This window comes from Lathamus discolor, chromosome Z (assembly GCF_037157495.1).
Source record: "Lathamus discolor isolate bLatDis1 chromosome Z, bLatDis1.hap1, whole genome shotgun sequence".
NCBI lineage: Eukaryota > Metazoa > Chordata > Aves > Psittaciformes > Psittacidae > Lathamus > Lathamus discolor.
The window spans coordinates 22,795,968-22,814,734 of record NC_088909.1 but is presented as its reverse complement, the minus strand read 5'-3'; the positions used below and the strand labels follow the sequence as shown (position 1 = coordinate 22,814,734).

The window sequence follows — 18,767 nt, the reverse complement described above, 5'->3', positions numbered from 1 at the left end:
AGCAGTGAGATGACACATGGGGCCTGACCCCAAGGAAGGGTCTCAGCATTCTGTTATGTCTAGTGAGATCCTGGTTAGCGATTTTGGTGAGGTTCAGGGGGGATGAATGCTGAGCAACCTTTGATTCCTGTGACAACTACAGCTGGTTACGAAGCATAAACTGCTAAGGAAGAAGTGCTGCATGCTGGAGGCACCCTGGAGCCATCCCAGAGGCACAGCTCCTCCAGCAAATCGTCTGAGCCAGTGAAGGGACAGAGATGGCTTCTGTGTTGTCCCTTTCATAGAATCAGAGTGGTTTGGGTTGGAAGGGACCTTAAAGCTCATCCAGTTCCAGCCCCCTGCCACGGGCAGGGACACCTTCCACTAGAGCAGGTTGCTCCAAGCCCCGTTCAACCTGGCCTTGAACACTGCCAGGGATGGGGCAGCCACAGCTTCTCTGGGCGCCCTGTGCCAGGGCCTCAGCACCCTCACAGGGAAGAACTTCTGCCTAAGAGCTCATCTCAGTCTCCCCTCTGTCAGGTTGAAGCCATTCCCCCTTGTCCTGTTCCTACAGGCCCTTGTCCAAAGCTCGTCTCCAGGTTTCCTGTAGCCCCTTTGGGCACCGAGCTGCTCTAAGGTCTCCCCTTAAGGAGCCTTCTCTTCTCCAGGCTGACCCAGCCCAGCTCTCTCAGCCTGGCTCCAGAGCAGAGCTGCTCCAGCCCTTGCAGCACCTCTGTAGCCTCCTCTGGACTCGCTCCAACAGCTCCACGTCCCTCGTGTGTTGTTGCCTCAGAGTTGGACTCAGGACTGCAGTGGGGGAGTCACAGAATCACAGAATCCCAGAATCCCAAGGGTTGGAAGGGACCTAAAAAGATCATCTAGTCCAACCCCCCTGCAAGAGCAGGGTAACCTACAGTACATCACACAGGAACTTGTCCAGGCGGGCCTTGAATATCTCCAGTGTAGGAGACTCCACAACCCCCCTGGGCAACCTGTTCCAGTGCTCTGTCACTCTTACAGTAAAGAAGTTCTTCCTGATGTTAACGTGGAACTTCCTATGTTCCAGTTTACACCCATTGCCCCTTGTCCTATCACTGGATATCACTGAAAAAAGCCTAGCTCCATCATCCTGACACCTACCCTTCACATATTTGTAAACATTGATGAGGTCACCCCTCAGTCTCCTCTTTTGCAAGCTAAAGAGACCCAGCTCCCTCAGCCTCTCCTCATAAGGGAGATGTTCCACTCCCTTAATCATCTTTGTGGCTCTGCGCTGGACTCCTTCAAGCAATTCCCTGTCCTTCTTGAACAGAGGGGCCCAGAACTGGACGCAATATTCCAGATGCGGCCTCACCAAGGCTGAGTAGAGGGGGAGGAGAACCTCTCTTGACCTACTAACCACTCCCTTTCTAATGCACCCTAAGATGCCATTTGCCTTCTTGGCCACAAGAGCACATTGCTGGCTCATGGTCATCCTCCTATCCACCAGGACCCCCAGGTCCCTTTCCCCTTCACTACTTTCCAGCAGGTCAACCCCCAACCTGTACTGGTACATGGGGTTGTTCTTCCCCAGATGCAAGACTCTACACTTGCCCTTGTTAAATTTCATCAAGTTTCTCCCCGCCCAACTCTCCAGCCTGTCCAGGTCTCGCTGAATGGCAGCACAGTCCTCTGGTGTGTCAGCCACTCCTCCCAGTTTTGTGTCATCAGCAAACTTGCTGAGGGTGCACTCAGTTCCCTCATCCAGGTCATTGATGAAAATATTAAACAGCACCGGTCCCAGCACCGACCCCTGAGGAACTCCACTAGTCACAGACCTCCAGCTAGATTCTGCGCCATTGACCACAACTCTCTGCCTTCTTCCTTTCAACCAGTTCTCGATCCACCTCACTACTTGATCGTCAAGCCCACACTTCTTTAGCTTATCTATGAGGATGCTGTGGGAGACAGTATCAAATGCCTTACTGAAATCAAGAAAAACTACATCTACCGCTCTACCATCATCCCTCCACCTAGTCACTTCCTCATAGAAGGCTATAAGGTTGGTCATACATGACTTCCCCCTCATAAAACCATGTTGGCTGCTCTTAATGACCCCCTCGTCCTTGATATGCCTAGTGATGGAGTCAAGAATAAGTTGTTCCATCACCTTTCCAGGGATGGAGGTAAGGCTGACCGGTCTGTAATTACCCGGGTCCTCCTTCTTGCCCTTCTTATAGATTGGTGTGACCTTTGCCATCCGCCAATCCTCAGGCACCTCGCCCGTTTCCCACGACTTACCAAAGATGATGGAAAGTGGCCTAGCAATGATCAGCGTGATCGCCTCTCAGCATCTTCTGCTCTTGGCTCCCGTGAGCACCATAGGAGTTTCTTTGTGCACTCTGAGGGTTTATGTTGCAGCCAGATGGACCCTCTGTGGTTCGGAAGGGCTTTGTTTAGAGTTCCTCGTGCCAGAGCACTTCTGCTCAGCCTTCATTGAACGGCCTGTGGGATCCTGTGCCGTATCGAAACAGAGGCCTCTTCGCAAAGAGGCCTTGGGGTAAGGCTGCAGCTCCGTCACACGGGGACTGCTGTCTGTGATGGGTGGCCAGGCGTCTCTTCTAAGCCGCTGTCCAGGGAACACCACAGCATTTGGTATCTTAGTTGGAAATTGTCCTTTGGAGAGGTGTATGCGTCCTTCCCTGAGATGCCTGCTGAAGGAATTGCTGGAGCTCCTCAACCAATGTGGTTCGGTTTTACCCTGCAACCCCTGGATTCTGGCTGTGAAAATCCTTTTGCTTTGGGCAGTGACAAGGGGAGAAGAGCAGCTTCTCTGGAGATGGAAAGGGGTCTTTCACAGAGCTGCCAGCCAGGACACCCCTGTGGCCTTGCCATGCTTCTGAGCCATTTCCTGTTGCTTGTGTATCTCAGCTGCTTGATTTTCCTGTGTTCAGGCTTCAGCGTGTGCCTGGACCTTGTGAAGCGCCTGCCCTGCTGTGAGACCAAGACATTTGAAGTGTGCTTCGACCCACAAAGTGCCAACGTGCCCCTGGGAAAGGTGGATGTGCTCCTGCCCATCAAGGTAGGCCAGCTTGTGGGGCAGGCAGCAGGTTGGGCACAGCAGCGAGTGTCAGCCGGGCTCTCAACTGGATGCTCTGTCCTTCTCTAGGTCAGAGGAGGCCCCACGTTCCAGGTCCGCCTCCGTGCCATTGTGGCTGAGCCGTCCCTCTGCCTCTCGAGGGACAGGCTGGAGTTCTCCTCTGTCCAGTGTGGGCAGTGGCAGGATGTTGCAGCAGGGAGGAATCAACACGACCATTGTGATCAATAAACACGATTCGTTTATTGGGCTTCTACCTTCGGTTAATATGACAGTGAATATGCAAATACTAGGCACTTGATTGGTTCTGGCACAAATAAGGTATTGCGTAAGCTCATTATTTTTACATTTAAACCGTGTACTCTTATATTCTCTATTTTTATGTGCTTATCTTGTTTATTAGTTAGTGTCCTTGTCTGTAATTGGCCAGAGCATGGCGCTTCCCTCCAGATGTCCCTCAGTTCCTCATTATCTGGTGCTAGTAAGTCTGCACCATTCTCTAAACAAATGTTCTATTTCAGCTCGTTGATGGGAATGTGACCTTTCTCTGTTAGCCACTTCTCCACAATTCCCCCTTTTTCTTTATGAAGGAATAAGGACTGAGTCAGGAGTCACTGTAAACAAGCAGAACAACATTGCAAAGCACAACAAAGCAACAAGCCCCCTATAATTATGAGTCCTATTATGGCAAAGCAGCTTGTAAAGCAAACATATATGCAGCTCTATGAAGCGAACCTCGATTTTTCAAATAACTCTAGTAATTCAAAATCTGTACTTCTAAAATCAGCTAAATATTTCCGAAGCGCTATAAGCGGGTCACTTTTGCGATAAAATTTGTTCCGACAAGCTACACAAAAGGTCTTTTGTTTTAGCCAGCTCTGGCGAAGATACCTTATAGACTGACAACCACCACAATACAATTCTACTGTAGGGTCACACTGATGACAAAAACTACAGAGTTATCGAAGGACTTGTTGTATCACCAATCTCAGTTGTACCACTATATGTCTGTGGCCATGGACTGGATATAGGAGGGCGACTGTGCTCAATGAAAGCTCTGTGTTGGTTAAGCAGTCAAGTTCTTCTATTAGTGCTGTAGCGCTCGGCGCAAGCAACGCTCCTCCCGGGCCTGCGAGTCAGGGTCCATACACTAGCTCGGAGACGCCGTCACTGGAGCTTCTGCAGCAGCTGGTCTTAGCCACTTGGATGGTACCCACAAGGGTCCTGTGGGAGCAGAAACACAGGCGTAACCACTGCCCAGATATACTACTTCTGCCTGTCCCTGCCACAAACCCATATTAGGATCTCGATAGTACGCCTTAAAAGAAGGCTTCATCTTTTGCGGTTCTGTTTGTACAAAGTGCTTAACAACCGCTGGAGTTTGTTCATCACCAAAGATACATAGATAATTTAATGTATACAATGTTAAGGAAATCCGCTCTTGAACATCTATTATGCCTGAATGTTTCTTTTAACGTCCAAGCGGATGGCCACTTACTCAGAGAAACTATGGTAATATTGGCATCAGAGTCAAGCAATGCAGTCAAAGTTATCGAGTGATTTCCCCAAGTTAATATTGCTGTAATCTCTGGCCGGGTTGCCATTGATAGAGAAAATAGGGCGAGTCCTCCGGTAGATCCAAAACCACCAGTGCCACGAACGGTTTGATGTGCTCCTGATATTAACTGCGAAATGGGCACAAGTTGTGCTATACGTGTGCCTTTTGGTATATGCAGAGGAGGATAGTCAGTCTTTGCCATGATCTTAATTTCACCCATATAATCAGCATCGATGACACCTGGAGCAATGAATAGTCCTTTCAACGCAGATGATGATCTCCCCAGTAGCAAGGCTCCTATAGGCTTATTATTTAAAGTCAGAGGACCATACATTCCGGTAGAGAGCAATGACACGGTCTTATCATATAAGGTAGTATCTGCTGCGGTTGCCAAGTCCGTTCGGAGGCTGCCGGTGGTGGCTGGTTGCAGGGCGATGGAGTTTGATTTGCTGCGTACACACGTTGAGGCGCAGGGGCTGTAGTACCCATGCTTGGGACCATCGCGCAACGGGTCTTGGCGCTCCGCTGCCTGTTTCCCGACAGGTTCTGTTTACGTCGACAGGTAGCAGCACAATGGTTATCCATTTGACAATTAGGGCACCAAACCGAGTGGTGGCAATCTTTTCTCATGTGCCCATTTTGACCACATCTAAAACATCAAGGACCCTTGACCATACCGGTGGCTTGCAAAGGTGCCAAGGCCGCTAATACTTGCGAATGACTTTTTTGAATTGCCTCTCCCACTGCTTTTACTGCCTCAACCAACATTGCCTGATGCCCCATAAGTACCCGTGCCATTCGTTCTAGCATCTCGTCTACAGTGGCAGTTGCAGGTAACTGAACAAGTATCTGCCTTACAGCATCATTACAGTTCTGTATTGCACACTGACGCAGTAAAATACCATGCATGTATTCTGGAGTACCTGACTTCCTTATAGCATCAGCTACCCTATCCACAAAGGTACTGAAGGGCTCGTCCTTTTTCTGTGTCACTTTCATGTAGGCAGGAGCTGCAGTAGTATCTTTAATCTGTGATAGAGCTCGCAAGGCTAGTCTCATAGATTCTTTTAACAATTCTGGACCTAGCTGGACTTGAGCCTCCTTAGTGGAGAACTGCCCAATTCCCATCAGGTGTTGTAATTGCACCCCAATCAGGGGATCTCCCTGGCCTCGCTGAACTGCAGCCGCCTCTTGACAGGCTTTCTGCCAATACATGTTCCATAACAACAACTGCGAAGGCGTGAGGATTAATTTCGCAATACTTTTAATAGAACAGCAAATCTGTTCCCCAAATATATGACAACATTTGCCTAGTGGGTTCAAACTGAATGCCTGTAGAAAAAACAGTTTGCCTTAACTGAGAGAGCAATTTCCAATTTAAGGGAGACATTTCAGCATTTACTGCCTGACCTTGAGCGTTAATCTGGTACTTAACAGGAAAGGCGAGAATCTTTTCCTGCAACGCCTGCAAACAATCAAAATCATTGTTTGACAGAGCCTCTCTCTGAATAGATTTCCAGTCTATCACCTGGATTCGCATTTGTCTACCTGTGCTCTGCAACTTTACCTTCTTTTCTTCTCTCTTTTTTTTTCTTTTTTTTCAAAAGTTGTTCACCCTGCTTTGCACGGCTACAAACAGCAGCCTGCTCGGCAGCAGCTACAGCTGCCTGCCTGCTTCAGCAGCAACCATAAATACCTGTCAGCAACCACACTTTTGCCTTAACCCTTTCTTGCCTGAAATGTTAAACCACTACCTGTTAAAAGCTTTTACATGAACACGATAACAAAAACAATACATAGAACACCATCTGCCCTCATCACACACACATACGTATGGGATCCCACAAGCACACTCCACACAACTACAACATTTGAAACACAAAATTCAGACAATCATTACTCCCACTACACAGTCCCACATACAGAACGTGGCACAAGGACTCTGTGAGGACTATCAGGAAACCAGCTCCAACAAGCATCATCGCAGTGTGAGGTGGCAGGCTCAGCCCTAGCGAGCATCCCCGCAGAGGCTCTGCCTCCCCCACATCGCATGAGGCTTGGGCTTTTATACTGACCAAAATGCACACTCATTCTGGCACAGGTGGCCAGCCTATGTCAGAAGAAGTGGCCCGCAATATCTATAAAGGTTTCCAAGCATCAGTAGAATCATAGACATATTTGCCAACTTCTAGTACATGAGTATCACAGAGGGACTGTATCAAATGAGTTGTATATGGGACCCCAAGTCCACGGTCCGCCACAGTCCGCCCGATACCCCTGATAAGGGCATACGAGAGACCTTCCCACCGCGGGTCTTGATCCAGCACATACATCACAGGGAAAGCACACAATACATCTGCATCCCACACCCATCTCGCTTCTCCCTTTACAGCTGCCCATTTATCATGAGGATCTGGGGATATAAATCAGGCTTCTTTTCCGGCTCCATGTCAAAAGGACCATCCAGGTCAGCATCAGAATTAACAGGCGTCAGAACCTCAGGAACAGCAACAGCAGCCTGATGAGCACGCACAGGTTCCTTCTTGGAGTCAATAGGGCCCGGGTCAAAAAGACTGTCTTCATCTCTGTCCTCAGTCTTTGCAGCCGCGGTGGCAACTGGCAGAGGCTCAAGGGTGGCCGGGGGTGGGGGGGACACTGGGTTCCACGATCTCACTTTTTGACTTTAACGTCTCTAAAATAGTTCTCCAAATGACTAACAAATGTTTCACAGTGTCACTGCCTTTTGTGGCTGCGTCCCACAACTTAACTCGTGCACCATTCCACAAAGAGACCTCAGATACGGTAGACTCATCAGTCTCTGGATAATGCATCTTTGACCATTTCAATATTAAATTTAAGTCTGTCTCTTTAAAGGTTGTTCCCTTCACCTTAAGGACTGAAAACATCCATAAAACAGAGACTTCTTCCTTAGTGATTTTTTTTCCCAAGTCCCCAGCTCAAAGGCTTCTCCAACCCCCTGGATGAAATCCTTCTCCTTAATCCAGAAAAAAACAATCTTTTTAGCATAGCTTCATCATACGCTATCCCTCTCACAGAGAGGATATATCGGAAGAGTTGAAGTACTCCCGTTTCTTCTTTGCTCATTCGATTACTTTTTTTTTTTCCCCTCGCTTGCTTGTTATCATCAATCACTCTATTCCAAAGCTCATCCCCAAACTTCCTCCATTTGGGTAGATCAAATACATCGTTAGGATCTTGGAAACAGCCTAACTCTCTCGCGTATTCTAACAGAGCCTTTAATCGCTTCGTTAAGTCCAATTCCTTATCCACTCCCCGCTTCTCTAAGAAGCACTTAAATAAATCATATGCTGCCTCTCTATCCATTATTACTCAATTATTACTCAACTTTTTCTCAACTCATAAGACGTTGGCGCCAGTGCAGCTCACCAGGAGGCAGACGAAATACGGGCGGCGAGCCAAGTAAAATCTTGCTCAGGCTTTCGGAACCGACGCTGCCAGCAGCGAAGCGTTCTTTGCCTTCCGAAGGCTGCATTCTTCGGAGCTTTCCCGATCCCTGCTGTCTTCCCAGCCTTTAAAGGTACCTGGGTTCCTGTTCCAATCGGTCCGCTCCCCTCTTATTCCAGCTGCCTTCTTCGCTCAGTCAAGCAACAGCAAGAGGGTCCCTGTTCGGGCGCCAGTTTGTTGCAGCAGGGAGGAATCAACACAACCATAGTGATCAATAAACACGATTCGTTTATTGGGCTTCTACCTTCGGTTAATACAACAGTGAATATGCAAATACTAGGCACTTGATTGGTTCTGGCACAAATAAGGTATTGCGTAAGCTCATTATTTTTACATTTAAACCGTGTACTCTTATATTCTCTATTTTTATGTGCTTATCTTGTTTATTAGTTAGTGTCCTTGTCTGTAATTGGCCAGAGCATGGCGCTTCCCTCCAGATGTCCCTCAGTTCCTCATTATCTGGTGCTAGTAAGTCTGCACCATTCTCTAAACAAATGTTCTATTTCAGCTCGTTGATGGGAACGTGACCTTTCTCTGTTAGCCACTTCTCCACAGCAGGAAGAAACCATCCAGCTCCACAACACGTCCCAGGTCCCCTGTAAATGGTCCATGAGCATGAATGAGGCTGTTAAGGAGGTAAAGCACAGACAACGTGTAACACACAACTTCTCGGTTGGGTTTTCTTTGCCTCTCTTGGCTTTCCCGCCCCTCTGGCTGCCTGAGCACTTGGGCTGCAGCTCGCTTGAGGAAGCTTTTGAGGGTACAGAGCAAGGCTGGTTCACCTGGGCCTGCTCACTAGCTGATGCTTCACTTCTCTGCCATCTTCACCCATTCCTCCCCCTCCGAGGACACTGCCTCCCCATCTGCCTGCCCTGCCAACATGTTTGCCCTCCAGTTCTAGGCAGGGGTGGCCACGTCTGGGTGGGATGAAGGTGCTCCCTGCACCGTGCCAGCATCTCGGAGCACTGCAGGAACCGAGGGTCTGTCCTCGCAGACCAAGGAGACCTCACGCGACTGGTTTCTGTGCGCAGGTGGACAAACATCTGCCAGCGAGCGAGCATGACAAGCTGTGGGAGGAGATGAGGCCCGCGCCCTGTGGCTTTGAGGTGCTGCCCTCAGGTGGAACCCTCGCTCCAGGACAGCAGTGCCATGTCCAAGTCCGTTTTTCACCCACGGAAGAGGTGAGTTTGGTGGGTGTCACCCCCAGGAGGTCTGTCAGGGCAGTGTGGTAAGGGGAGGCCAGCACAGGGAGCGGGGAATGAGCTCTGCCTCCGCGTGGAGCTTTCTGCCAGCCCTGTGCCCACCGTTCCTCAGTTTCCCCTGCACGGTCCCACGCAGTTTGGGAGTCAGCTTAAATGGTGGAGCATTCCCAAAGGCAGTTTGCATGTGGCCACCGTGACTTGGAAACTGGCAGCGTGTGACAGGATGGACCCAAGTGCTTCCATGGCTTGGGACAGTCGCAGGGATCTTTCAATTGCTCGTGGAGATTTCAGCGTCTCGTGTCTGGCTTTGACCAGAGCCAAGCACTGAGCAGAGAAGACGATCCTTATTTCTGTCCAGTGAGAGCTCAGCTGCCTCTTTCACACAGCTGATGTTTGCCCGGTGCTGCAGCGCCAGGACTGTGTCTGAGAAAGCAGGCTTTTCTCACGTGCGTTGCGCTCCCCCACGACTAGGTGAAAACCCCTGATAGGCCGTTTTAGATCCATCTGGTAGCCAACTGACCAGTTACACTCCCCAGCAGGACTCACCGCAGTTACTCAGAGCCATGCAGATGCTGTAGCCCCTGCTCTAAGTAACTGCCTGGTTTGGGTTCAGCTTAGAGGTGCTGAGAAGACCCCTGAGCCTGGGGCGATTGTTGCCTTGGAGGCGCTGTCACCTGGGGCTTCACGGAGGAGCTTTCTGTGCTGCTTCTTTGCAGAAGTGCTACCGGGGCGAGCTGCAGATCCAGATTTGCCAGAGCAGCCAACGCCTGCGGGTGCCGGTCCTGGGATGTGGTCTGCAGCCACGGCTGGAGTTGAGCCCCGCAGAGCTCGAGCTGGGACCGCTGCTGCCACAGAGCCATGGGGAAGAGGGGACGGTGGTGGTGAAGAACCCCTGTGGGGTTTACTCACTGGAGTTTGACCAGCAGCACCTTGCTGAGGAGCAGGTGAGGGGGAAGGTCTGTGCACGCTCCTGGAGATTCCCAGCGCTCCAGCATTCCCAGGCTTGTGCCAGGGAGACGGGGGCAGCGCGCAGGGCAAAGCCCGGCGGCATCCCAGGGTTAGCCGGCTCTGCTGGCAGGCTGTGGAGGGACTTGGATAATCCCTGCCACTGGGGGGAAAGAATATGGGAGGGGATGGCTCGTCTGGGGAGTCTGTTCACGTGGTGAAGGTCCAGAAACTCATGCTGTCTGTGGTTTCTCTTCCCTCTGTGCGCAGCTCCTACGGACACCTAAAGACGACAGCAGCCACAACAGCTGAAATACAAACCTTTGTAAATGAGTAAGTGATGTCAAGTTTGATGGCTTTGTAACAATAGCAATGGAAAATAACTGGGGTACATTTTTCAGAGAAGGAAAAAATGGAGTGAAGCTAGAGAACATACTGAGAATCCTTGTATAATATAAACTGTTGTAGCTGTTGTTGTTTTAGGTCCTTACAACCTTAGTACAAAAATAAGTGTAAGGAAATCAGGATAGAAGAGCAGTTAAGTGCAGATACAGAGTATCTGAAATGAGGAGATGTCCAGGATGGTCTGCAGTTAAGCTAACAGGTAAGTAGGACAGGATGATTATGTCTGCAGTGTTATCGAACTCATTAGGCTGCTGTAAGCTTTGTCTACTGCGCGTGCTTCAGAGACTGCCAGAAGTGATGAAGATTGTTGGAAGGAGTAAACGACACTCAGAGACCACCACCACGTTTTTGTACGCATGTGAGGAAACCTTCTAGAACAATGATGTAATACATAAGTAGCGCCATGAATATGCATGTATGTACGTAATGAATATGCATGCTTAGTGACTATATAAGGACGGTTTGTTTAGCAATGTGGAGAGACACGCTAGGAGGAGCTATACCCCGCGTCTCCCGACGTCGCAGTAAAGAATTCCTGCTTGTCAACTGCAGATTTGTCGGTGAGTTCCTGGAGTTCTCCCAATCAGCAGCAACCCACAGCGAACACAATGCAGTCAGCCCCCTAGTGCAGCCCGCCTATAGTTTTATTGGTGTGCTCTACCCGCCTGCGGCTAGAGGGCACCCCTGCCTAAGAATCCTGGCTGATAAAAGAGGTTCGAGATCACCGAGTGCCGACAAAGCGCAAACAGGGCGCCCTAACGGTAACCGGAACTCGTGTCGTTTTATTAGTTAAACTGCTGAGGGTTATTATCTAACGTACGGGGAAGAAGAGAGAGAGAAGGGAAGAGAAAAGAGGTTAAAAGTAAAAATAGTAGCACCCTGGGTGCCGCGGCGTCCCATGGACCTGCTGACGGTCCGCAGGTTCTTCAGTGACACTCTCATAAGTTTCTCATTTAGCTGAGTCATTCCGCTTGAACCATCTTATGCCAATCACTTTCTCGGTGCCGTCAGCGGTGCTGGCCGTGGCCAGGAACTTCTCGGCCTTGAGCCTGCTGTTACTCGCCAGCTAGCTGCAGCGGGCGCTGCCCGCAGCCGATCAGCGTCCGCGGTGCCGGAACTGAAGGACTACGAGGCAAGGGGGAAGGGGGCATTCGTGGCTGACATTGGGGCGTGCTTAGCCCTGTAATACGGGGTCTGTGGCCATGACAGCCCTTGTTCGGTCAGCCATTTTGGACAGAAGATATTCTGAGACATCACAAAAAATGGCGGAGCCGACTCCCACCCCAGCTCAGCTTCGGAGCTGTGGTGCAGCAGAGCTACACGTGCCGGCGCGTCGTCATGCAAAGCAGGAGCCCGCCCCCTCTGAGGGCTGATTGCTTGGATGAGGGTTGTGAGGAGCCGTAGTGTGCCCAGATAGCTCCTCTCTGCTTCTCCATCCCGCTGGAGAGTCGTGCAGCCATGGCCGTGCAGTCAGGCCCTGGCAGTTAGCAAGGGGGTACGAGCAAAAGCTCATTTAGAGATGGGTGCAGTGGGTCCTGCCCAGCCTGAAGCCTTATTGCCAGGTGGCTCAGCATCAGGCCTGAGATGTGGTGGGAAAGCCCACCAGAGACGGAGAGCCTCACGCTGAGACTTACCCTGCCTTGACAGCTCCCCGTGGCTAATCCTTCTTTCCTGTCCTTGTGCTTTCCTTGGCAAGGTTTTTGTGGGACGTGGAGAGCTTCCAGCCGGACTTTTCTATCAGCCCCACGAAGGGTTACATCAGGCCAGGGGTGGATGTCCCCTTCGTTGTGACCTTCCGCCCCTCGAAGCTGAGCCAGGCTGTCCAGTACGAGGGGCTGCGGTGCTTCATCCCGGGCAGCGAGGCGCTCCGCCTTACGCTATCAGGATCCTGCGTGGAGGCCCCTGGCACCAGAGAGGTAACGCAGCAGGGACAGGATGGGCCCCTGGACCCCAGCATTTGCGCCACATCTCTCCCAGGGCAGGAACTGAAGGACACTTGCGAGCGCAGACTCGCTTGTGCCGGGGTATCCCAGAGAGAAAGTGCTGGGCAGGACTGCCAGAGTTCCTGAGCCCTGTCATTGCCTTTCTCCCCTGTTCGAGGTGTTGCTCCTCCAGTGAGCAGCTCGGTTGTCCTGGCTCTGCACTGCAGCACCCGTGCCGTGGGAGCACCCTGCCGGGCTCTCCTGAGACCCTCCCCACAGAGCCAGCCCGCTGTATCCCAGCACTGCACCCGCAGCCACACTTCTCCCCCGTGCCGGGCCAGGGGAGGGCATTCAGCAGTAGGAAGGGGCAAGGCATCTGCATCCAGCCCCTGGGAGGGGGTAGCTTGGGAGCAGTTGGCTCTTGCTCCCAAAGAGAGCATGGAGCTCCTCTTCATCCTGCCCATGAAGGAAGGGGCTGTGTGGCTGCAGATCTGTCCTTGCACAGCAGTTTCCTTTCAGGACTCCCCTGAAGTTTCCTTTCACCCAGCATGCGAAAGGCTTGTTCTGCTCCCTTCTTCAAGAACAACCAGCTTGATTTACTCCAAAAGCTGTGGCCAAAGTGTAATTTTTGCATGTGACAAGGAAAAGCTGCTCCCTGTGCTCCAGGTCCTGGTGTAGAGCCAGCGTGAGAAGAGTGGCAAGGATTGTGGGTACGACCCAGCAGCCTCTGTGCTCCTCTGTTGCAGACCCTGACTTTCAGCTGCAATGTGCGTGAGAAGCAGAGCCAGACCATCCTCCTGTCGAACCCGAGCAGCGAGGCCTGGACCCTGAAGCCCATTGTTGAGGGGAAATACTGGAAAGGGCCTGAATTTATCCATCTGGAGGCCAGGCAAAAGGAAAAGGCCTACCAGGTCACCTACAGACCCCTAACCATGAGCTGTGGGAACAAGAAGCATCAGGTAGGTGAGCTGTGCCAGCGTGCTGACCCTCGTGGCATGACCCTCGTAGGTCACTCTCCTTTGGGCAGGAGGTTGGCCGAGATGACCTTTGGAGGCCCTGTCCAAGCTGAAGGTGTCCTGTGCTCTCTGTTGGAAGCTGGGTTTTGTGGTGGCTGGGGGCCAGGCACGGGCAAAGGGCAGATGGGAAGTCGGGACTGAGCACCAAACGTGTTGGAGCAGCTAACGTAAAAAGCCAGGCTTTCTGCAGGCCAAGAAATGAAGTTTGTTCTGCGTAGCTCCGGGTCGCTGCTTGTGGCAGCCCAGGGGGCTCAGAGACCCCCATGCTCAGCGCACGGGCTGCACAGGCTCTCCAAGCCCCGGGCACAACCACTTCTGCCAGCAGCACCTGGCTGGTGTCCTTCTGCAGCTTGCAGGGAGCAAGAAGGGCAAAGCTGCCCTGCAGTTTGTCAGTGCCGTCCTGGCCGTGAGCAGGCAGGTGGGAAACGAGAGAGATCTCTTGAGGGTCATGCAGGAGCTTTGGGAGGAGCCCTTCCTGCAGGTCTCAGGCTAGGCACATGGGGGTGACTGGCCCCTCTGCAATGTTTTCTGTGCCAGGCCAGCAACAAGCTCCTAAATCCAAGGGGTCAGTTCAGAAGGGCTCTGTGGTGCTGGAGCTGCTGGGTCCTTGTCGCGCTCCTTGTCCCGCTCCAGCTGGCCTTACAGTGGGCCAGGTCAGAGATTTCTGGCCTCAAGTCTCCAGGGTGCTCAGCAGATCTGTGCCCTTAGGGTCGCACGTGCTCAGCATCTCTTTAACGTACAGCCTGCGTGAGGAGTCTTGCAGCTTTCAGCTGCTGTGGAGGCAGAGGCAGGTGTCTGGGATCCACGGGCACCCAGAATGAGCATGGATATGAGCTTTCCATGGCCCATGTCTGGGGGGCCCCTGTTGTGCCAGCTTACAGGCTGCTCTCTGGTCAGCGCTGTTGGGGCTAAGGCCCAAGGTGAGTGGGGCCAGTAAGGGAGTGTTGGGATGTGCAGAGCAGCTCTGCTGCAGGGCCCGTGTTTCCTTGCTTTGCCCAGAGATGATGCCTCTGTGTCCTGTAGCTGTGCCGTGTCCTGTGGGCCACGCACCCGCTCACAAGCAGCTCAGAGCAGGTGCGACGCTGGCGTCTGTCTCCTCCTGCGCGGGACAGGGCTGCAGTCACAGCTCTGCCAGCTGGACGTGCTGAAAGCTGCCTCAGTGAGAGCCTCAGGCATGGGACTGTCCAGGGGTGCTCCAGAGCCGACTTGTCCTATTCGTTGTCTGTAGGGCTCCATCTTCTTCCCCCTGCCGGACGGGACAGGCTTACGCTACCAGCTGGAAGGAACTGCTGAAGCCCCCAGGTGTTCAGGGGCCATTTCCCGGCAGGTTCCGTGCAGGAATTCCCACACGGAGCTCATCCCTGTGTCCAACTGGCTGCAGAGACCACAGAGGTGAGTCCAGCCCAGGGAGTCTGGCCTCATGAGCAATCCCTGCAGCAGCACAAGGCAGGAAGCTTCCAGTGCCTGGAAGCTCCTTCCTGAAAGCTTTTCCCTCTCCTTGGCCGTGTCTGGCCATACCCACGTTCTGCCTGTGCAGAGCCATCCTGGAGGGCTTTCCTCCAAGGGGGGTGAGAGCTGGCGCCCTGTGCCCGAGGCACTGAGGATGAGAGGGGCTGTATTGTACCCCCGCAGGATGGGTATCCTATGGGAGTCCTTCCTGTTGACCTTCACTGCGTCCTTGTCACCCACAGGTTCCTGGTGGTTATTGACATGCTCAAACCAGAGAACCTGGAAAGCAGTTCTGTGCTGCAGGGGTGTTCATACATCGACGTGCCGAGCTCTGCGAAGAAGGACTACCAGCTCACCTTCTTCTCCTACAAAGAAGGAGTCTACAGGGCAAAGGTGAGTGAGGACACTGGTCTGCAGGGCCCTTCAAGGAGCTGTTGGCTCACTGAGAAGCTACACGCCTGTTTTCATACCTCCACGTGCACGGGTCCTATGAAATACCACAGGTGCTTTCTCTGGTCTTGCACTCCTCCTCGCTGAGTGCTCATAGCCATTCCTGGAAGCAGGGCGCTGAGCTCAGTGGGCTCTTCCGGGTCTGTTTTCATGTGTGGAATGAGCAGCACTTCCCTTTCTGTCTGATTCAGGTGACCTTCCTTAACGAGACAACCGGAGAGTACTTGTTCCACATGGTGACTTTCAAGGTGATGGCTTCGGGACCCATCGGCACTGTCGAAATGAGCACCGCCGTTCGGCAGAGAGTGTCCTCCACCGTCAAGGTGGACAACCCTCTGCCTGTCCCGGTGACGTTTGCCATCAACTGCAAAGTGCCGGGCGTCAGCGTTCCACAGCACTTTACTGTTCCTGCACAGTCAAAGGTAGGAGCAAAGCTCCTGCGGCTCACTCTGCTCTCCCTACTCGTGGCCGGAGGGGGGGCTCTTGGAGGGTGATGCCTGAAAGGAGCCATGTGGGGCCTCTTTCCGTGGTGGCAGCTCCCTGCCGATGATGTAGAGAGGGAGCAGTGTGCGAGAATATCCCCAGTGGGAATCATCCTGCGCTGGTGGAGTCTGCCCTGCTGGCCCCTGTAACACGCCGCCACTGGGCGTCACGTGGCAGGTCCTTGTGCCATGTGCCCCTCATTTAATGTGTTGCTTCCAGGTGCGAGTGGCTGCAGGACAAGCCTGATCCCGCGGCCAGGTTGTCTGCAGCCTGCATTGACAGGAGGTGGTGTGTGCCCTGGGGGAGCACAGGGGCTTTTTAGGGTGGGCAGCTTCTGGCATCATGCTGGAGGGCTCTGAGCTGTTGGGATCTGTCCCTGAGTGAACCGTCCCCCAGAAGGAGCAAGGCTGTGCCCGAGAGAGAGGGAGTCAGAGCGGGGAAGGCAGCCCAGCCTTCAAGCGCTGCCTGAGCAGAGCAGGGACCAGCTGCCCCCTTCTCAGGCACACGTGTTCCCTGCCTGTGCCTGACGCCGTGGCTTTTTCCTTCCTTCCTCCCAGGCGGATCTTGTCTTGGAGTATCAGCCCCTGAAAACGGGTGAGAGCACCGGGCACCTGGTGCTCCAGAGCAGCGACTTGGGCTCTCTGTCTTACAACCTGCAGCTGAAAGCCACCTCGAGCAGGCCAGAGAAGCCCGTGTATTTCCGCACCACGCTGGGCTCCCGTCAGACCATCACCACCAAAATCCGGAATTTTGCCCAGCAGGAGACCAAGTACCTCCTACAGGTGAGCCCGGGCTGCCGGGGCTCTGGCTGGGAGGCAGCTCCTCTGGCCAGCACCAGCCCTCTCCAGCAAGGGGTCCGAGTGCCTCTGGCGTGGCCTGGCAGAGCCAGGGTGGCCATGTGAGCCCAGGGGCCTTCCCACTAGTGTGGGCTTGTCCTCCCTTGCGGGCCCGTGTCTGCTGCCCTGGTTGGAGCTGCTTTTGCAGGCCCCGTGGTGCCTGGGCTTGCTTCCCGCTTGCAGCCCAGGTCTGGCAGTCTTGGGGCTTGGGTGCAGGGTTGTCCCTGCTGGGCACGTTTGCACACTTCTCGTGCCCGTTCACCGCAGGCACTCACCAGGGCTATGGTCTGGGTGGGACGGGCCAGGGCCAGGGGACCATCGTGTTCTTCCCGAGGCGCTGGCTCTGCTGTTGTGACCAACCCCCCATGGTCTCTTGTCTCCTCTGCGCAGACCGACTGTGCCGACTTCCAGACGGCAAAATCCATCAGTGCGGCACCCGCCAGCGCTGGGGGCTCGGAGCTGAACATGGAAGTGACCTTTGAGCCCTGCCACCTGGGCAAAGCCAAGGCCACGCTGCAGCTCAGCTCTGCACTGGGCGGGCAGTACTGCATCCCACTCATCGGCCTTGCGCTGCCCCCTGAACCCCAGGGCCCCTTCCTCATCCCAGCCGGCGGCACCACCTCCATCTCCTTCAGGAACATCTTCCCGAGGGCCACGGCGTTCCAGTATGCCGTAAAGCACCCGGCCTTCAGCGTAAGGGCCCCGGAGATGCTGCGCGCCAAGAGCAGCACCACCATCACCGTCTCCTTCACGGGCGGCCCCGCTCCTGTCACCAGCAGGCTGGTGGTCTCTTGCCCTGGCGGCTCCTGGATCTACCACCTCCGGGGCCTGCCCTCCACCCGCAAGTGACCAGCTGCCCCTGGCCCTTCCCGCCACGTTCGTGCTCTCTGGAGCCAATAAATTTCATTTAGCATCCTCCCACACGACGTCCTTGTCTCTAAACGGGAGAGGCATGAATTTGCTGGATGCACAGCCGGTGGACAAGGAATTGGCTGGATGACTGCACACAGAGAGTCGCGGTCAATGGCTCAATGTGTAAACGGAGACCAGTGACGAATGGTGTCTGTCAGGGGTCGGTGTTGGGGCAGACCCTGTTCAACATCTTTGTCGCTGACACAGACAGTGGGATCGAGCACCCTCAGCAAGCTTGCAGACAACACCAAGATGTGCGGTGCAGCCGGCGCGCTGGAGGGAAGGGATGGCATCCAGAGGGACCTGCACATGCTGGAGAGGTGGCCAGCCTCATGAAGTTCAGCAAAGCCGAGTGCAGGCTCCTGGCCCTGGGTCAGGGCAATCCCAGGCACAGCTACAGGCTGCGCAGAGAAGTGATTCAGAGCAGCGTGAGGAGAAGGACCTGGGGGTTGGAACATGAGGCGCTTCAGCGTGCGCTTGAGCCCGGAAACCCCCTGTGTCCTGGGCTGTATCACCAAGAGCATGACCAGCAGGTCAAGGGAGGTGATCCTGCTCCTCTGCTCTCATGAGACCCCCACTGGGAGCACAGTGTACAGTTCTGGTGTCCTCAACAGAAGGACATAGAGCTGTTGGAGCAAATCCAGAGGAGGGCCACGAGGATGCTAAGGGGGATGGAGCAGCTCCTGCACAAAGACAGGCTGAGAAAGCTGGGGCTGTTCAGCGTGGAGAAGGGAAGGCGGGGTGGAGACCTCATAGCAGCCTTCCAGTATCTGAAGGGGGCCTACCAGCATGCTGGGGAGGGACTCTTCATCAGGGACTGTATCAAGAGGACAAGGGGTGATGGGCTTAAAGTGAAACAGAGGAAGTTCAGGTTAGCTAGAAGGAAGAAATTCTTCACTGTGCGGGTGGTGGGGCACTGGCACAGGTTGCCCAAAGCAGTGGTGAATGCTCCATCCCTGGCAGTGTTCAAGGCCAGGTTGGACGGGGCTTGAGCACCATGGTCTTGTGTGAGGTGTCCCTGCCTGTGACAGGGTGTTGGAACTAGGGG

The 18,767-nt window shown here is 53.6% G+C and overlaps 1 protein-coding gene across 1 annotated transcript; it reads left to right on the top strand.

Moving 5' to 3' along the window:
- Nucleotides 1-16: 16 nt before the first annotated feature.
- LOC136005856 (hydrocephalus-inducing protein-like) lies at nucleotides 17-18,055 on the top strand. The gene is made up of 15 exons (XM_065663749.1): nucleotides 17-86; nucleotides 2,913-3,040; nucleotides 3,128-3,227; nucleotides 8,219-8,271; nucleotides 8,655-8,735; nucleotides 9,131-9,280; nucleotides 10,018-10,182; nucleotides 13,320-13,532; nucleotides 14,818-14,981; nucleotides 15,281-15,431; nucleotides 15,680-15,882; nucleotides 16,191-16,224; nucleotides 16,550-16,753; nucleotides 17,198-17,590; nucleotides 17,927-18,055. Exons 1-15 carry the CDS (start codon nucleotides 17-19, stop codon nucleotides 18,053-18,055), a joined length of 2,238 nt encoding a protein of 745 aa, XP_065519821.1.
- Nucleotides 18,056-18,767: the final 712 nt, after the last annotated feature.

What these genes read in the sequence shown, in the direction of transcription:
- LOC136005856 (XM_065663749.1), top strand. Translation starts at nt 17, where the DNA reads ATGGGGCCTGACCCCAAGGAAGGGTCTCAGCATTCTGTTATGTCTAGT. An exon ending in AAGGAGTCTACAGGGCAAAG is followed by an intron (nt 15,432 to 15,679) that starts GTGAGTGAGGAC and finishes TGTCTGATTCAG; the next exon opens with GTGACCTTCCTTAACGAGAC. An exon ending in CCGGGCGTCAGCGTTCCACA is followed by an intron (nt 15,883 to 16,190) that starts GCACTTTACTGT and finishes TGTTGCTTCCAG; the next exon opens with GTGCGAGTGGCTGCAGGACA.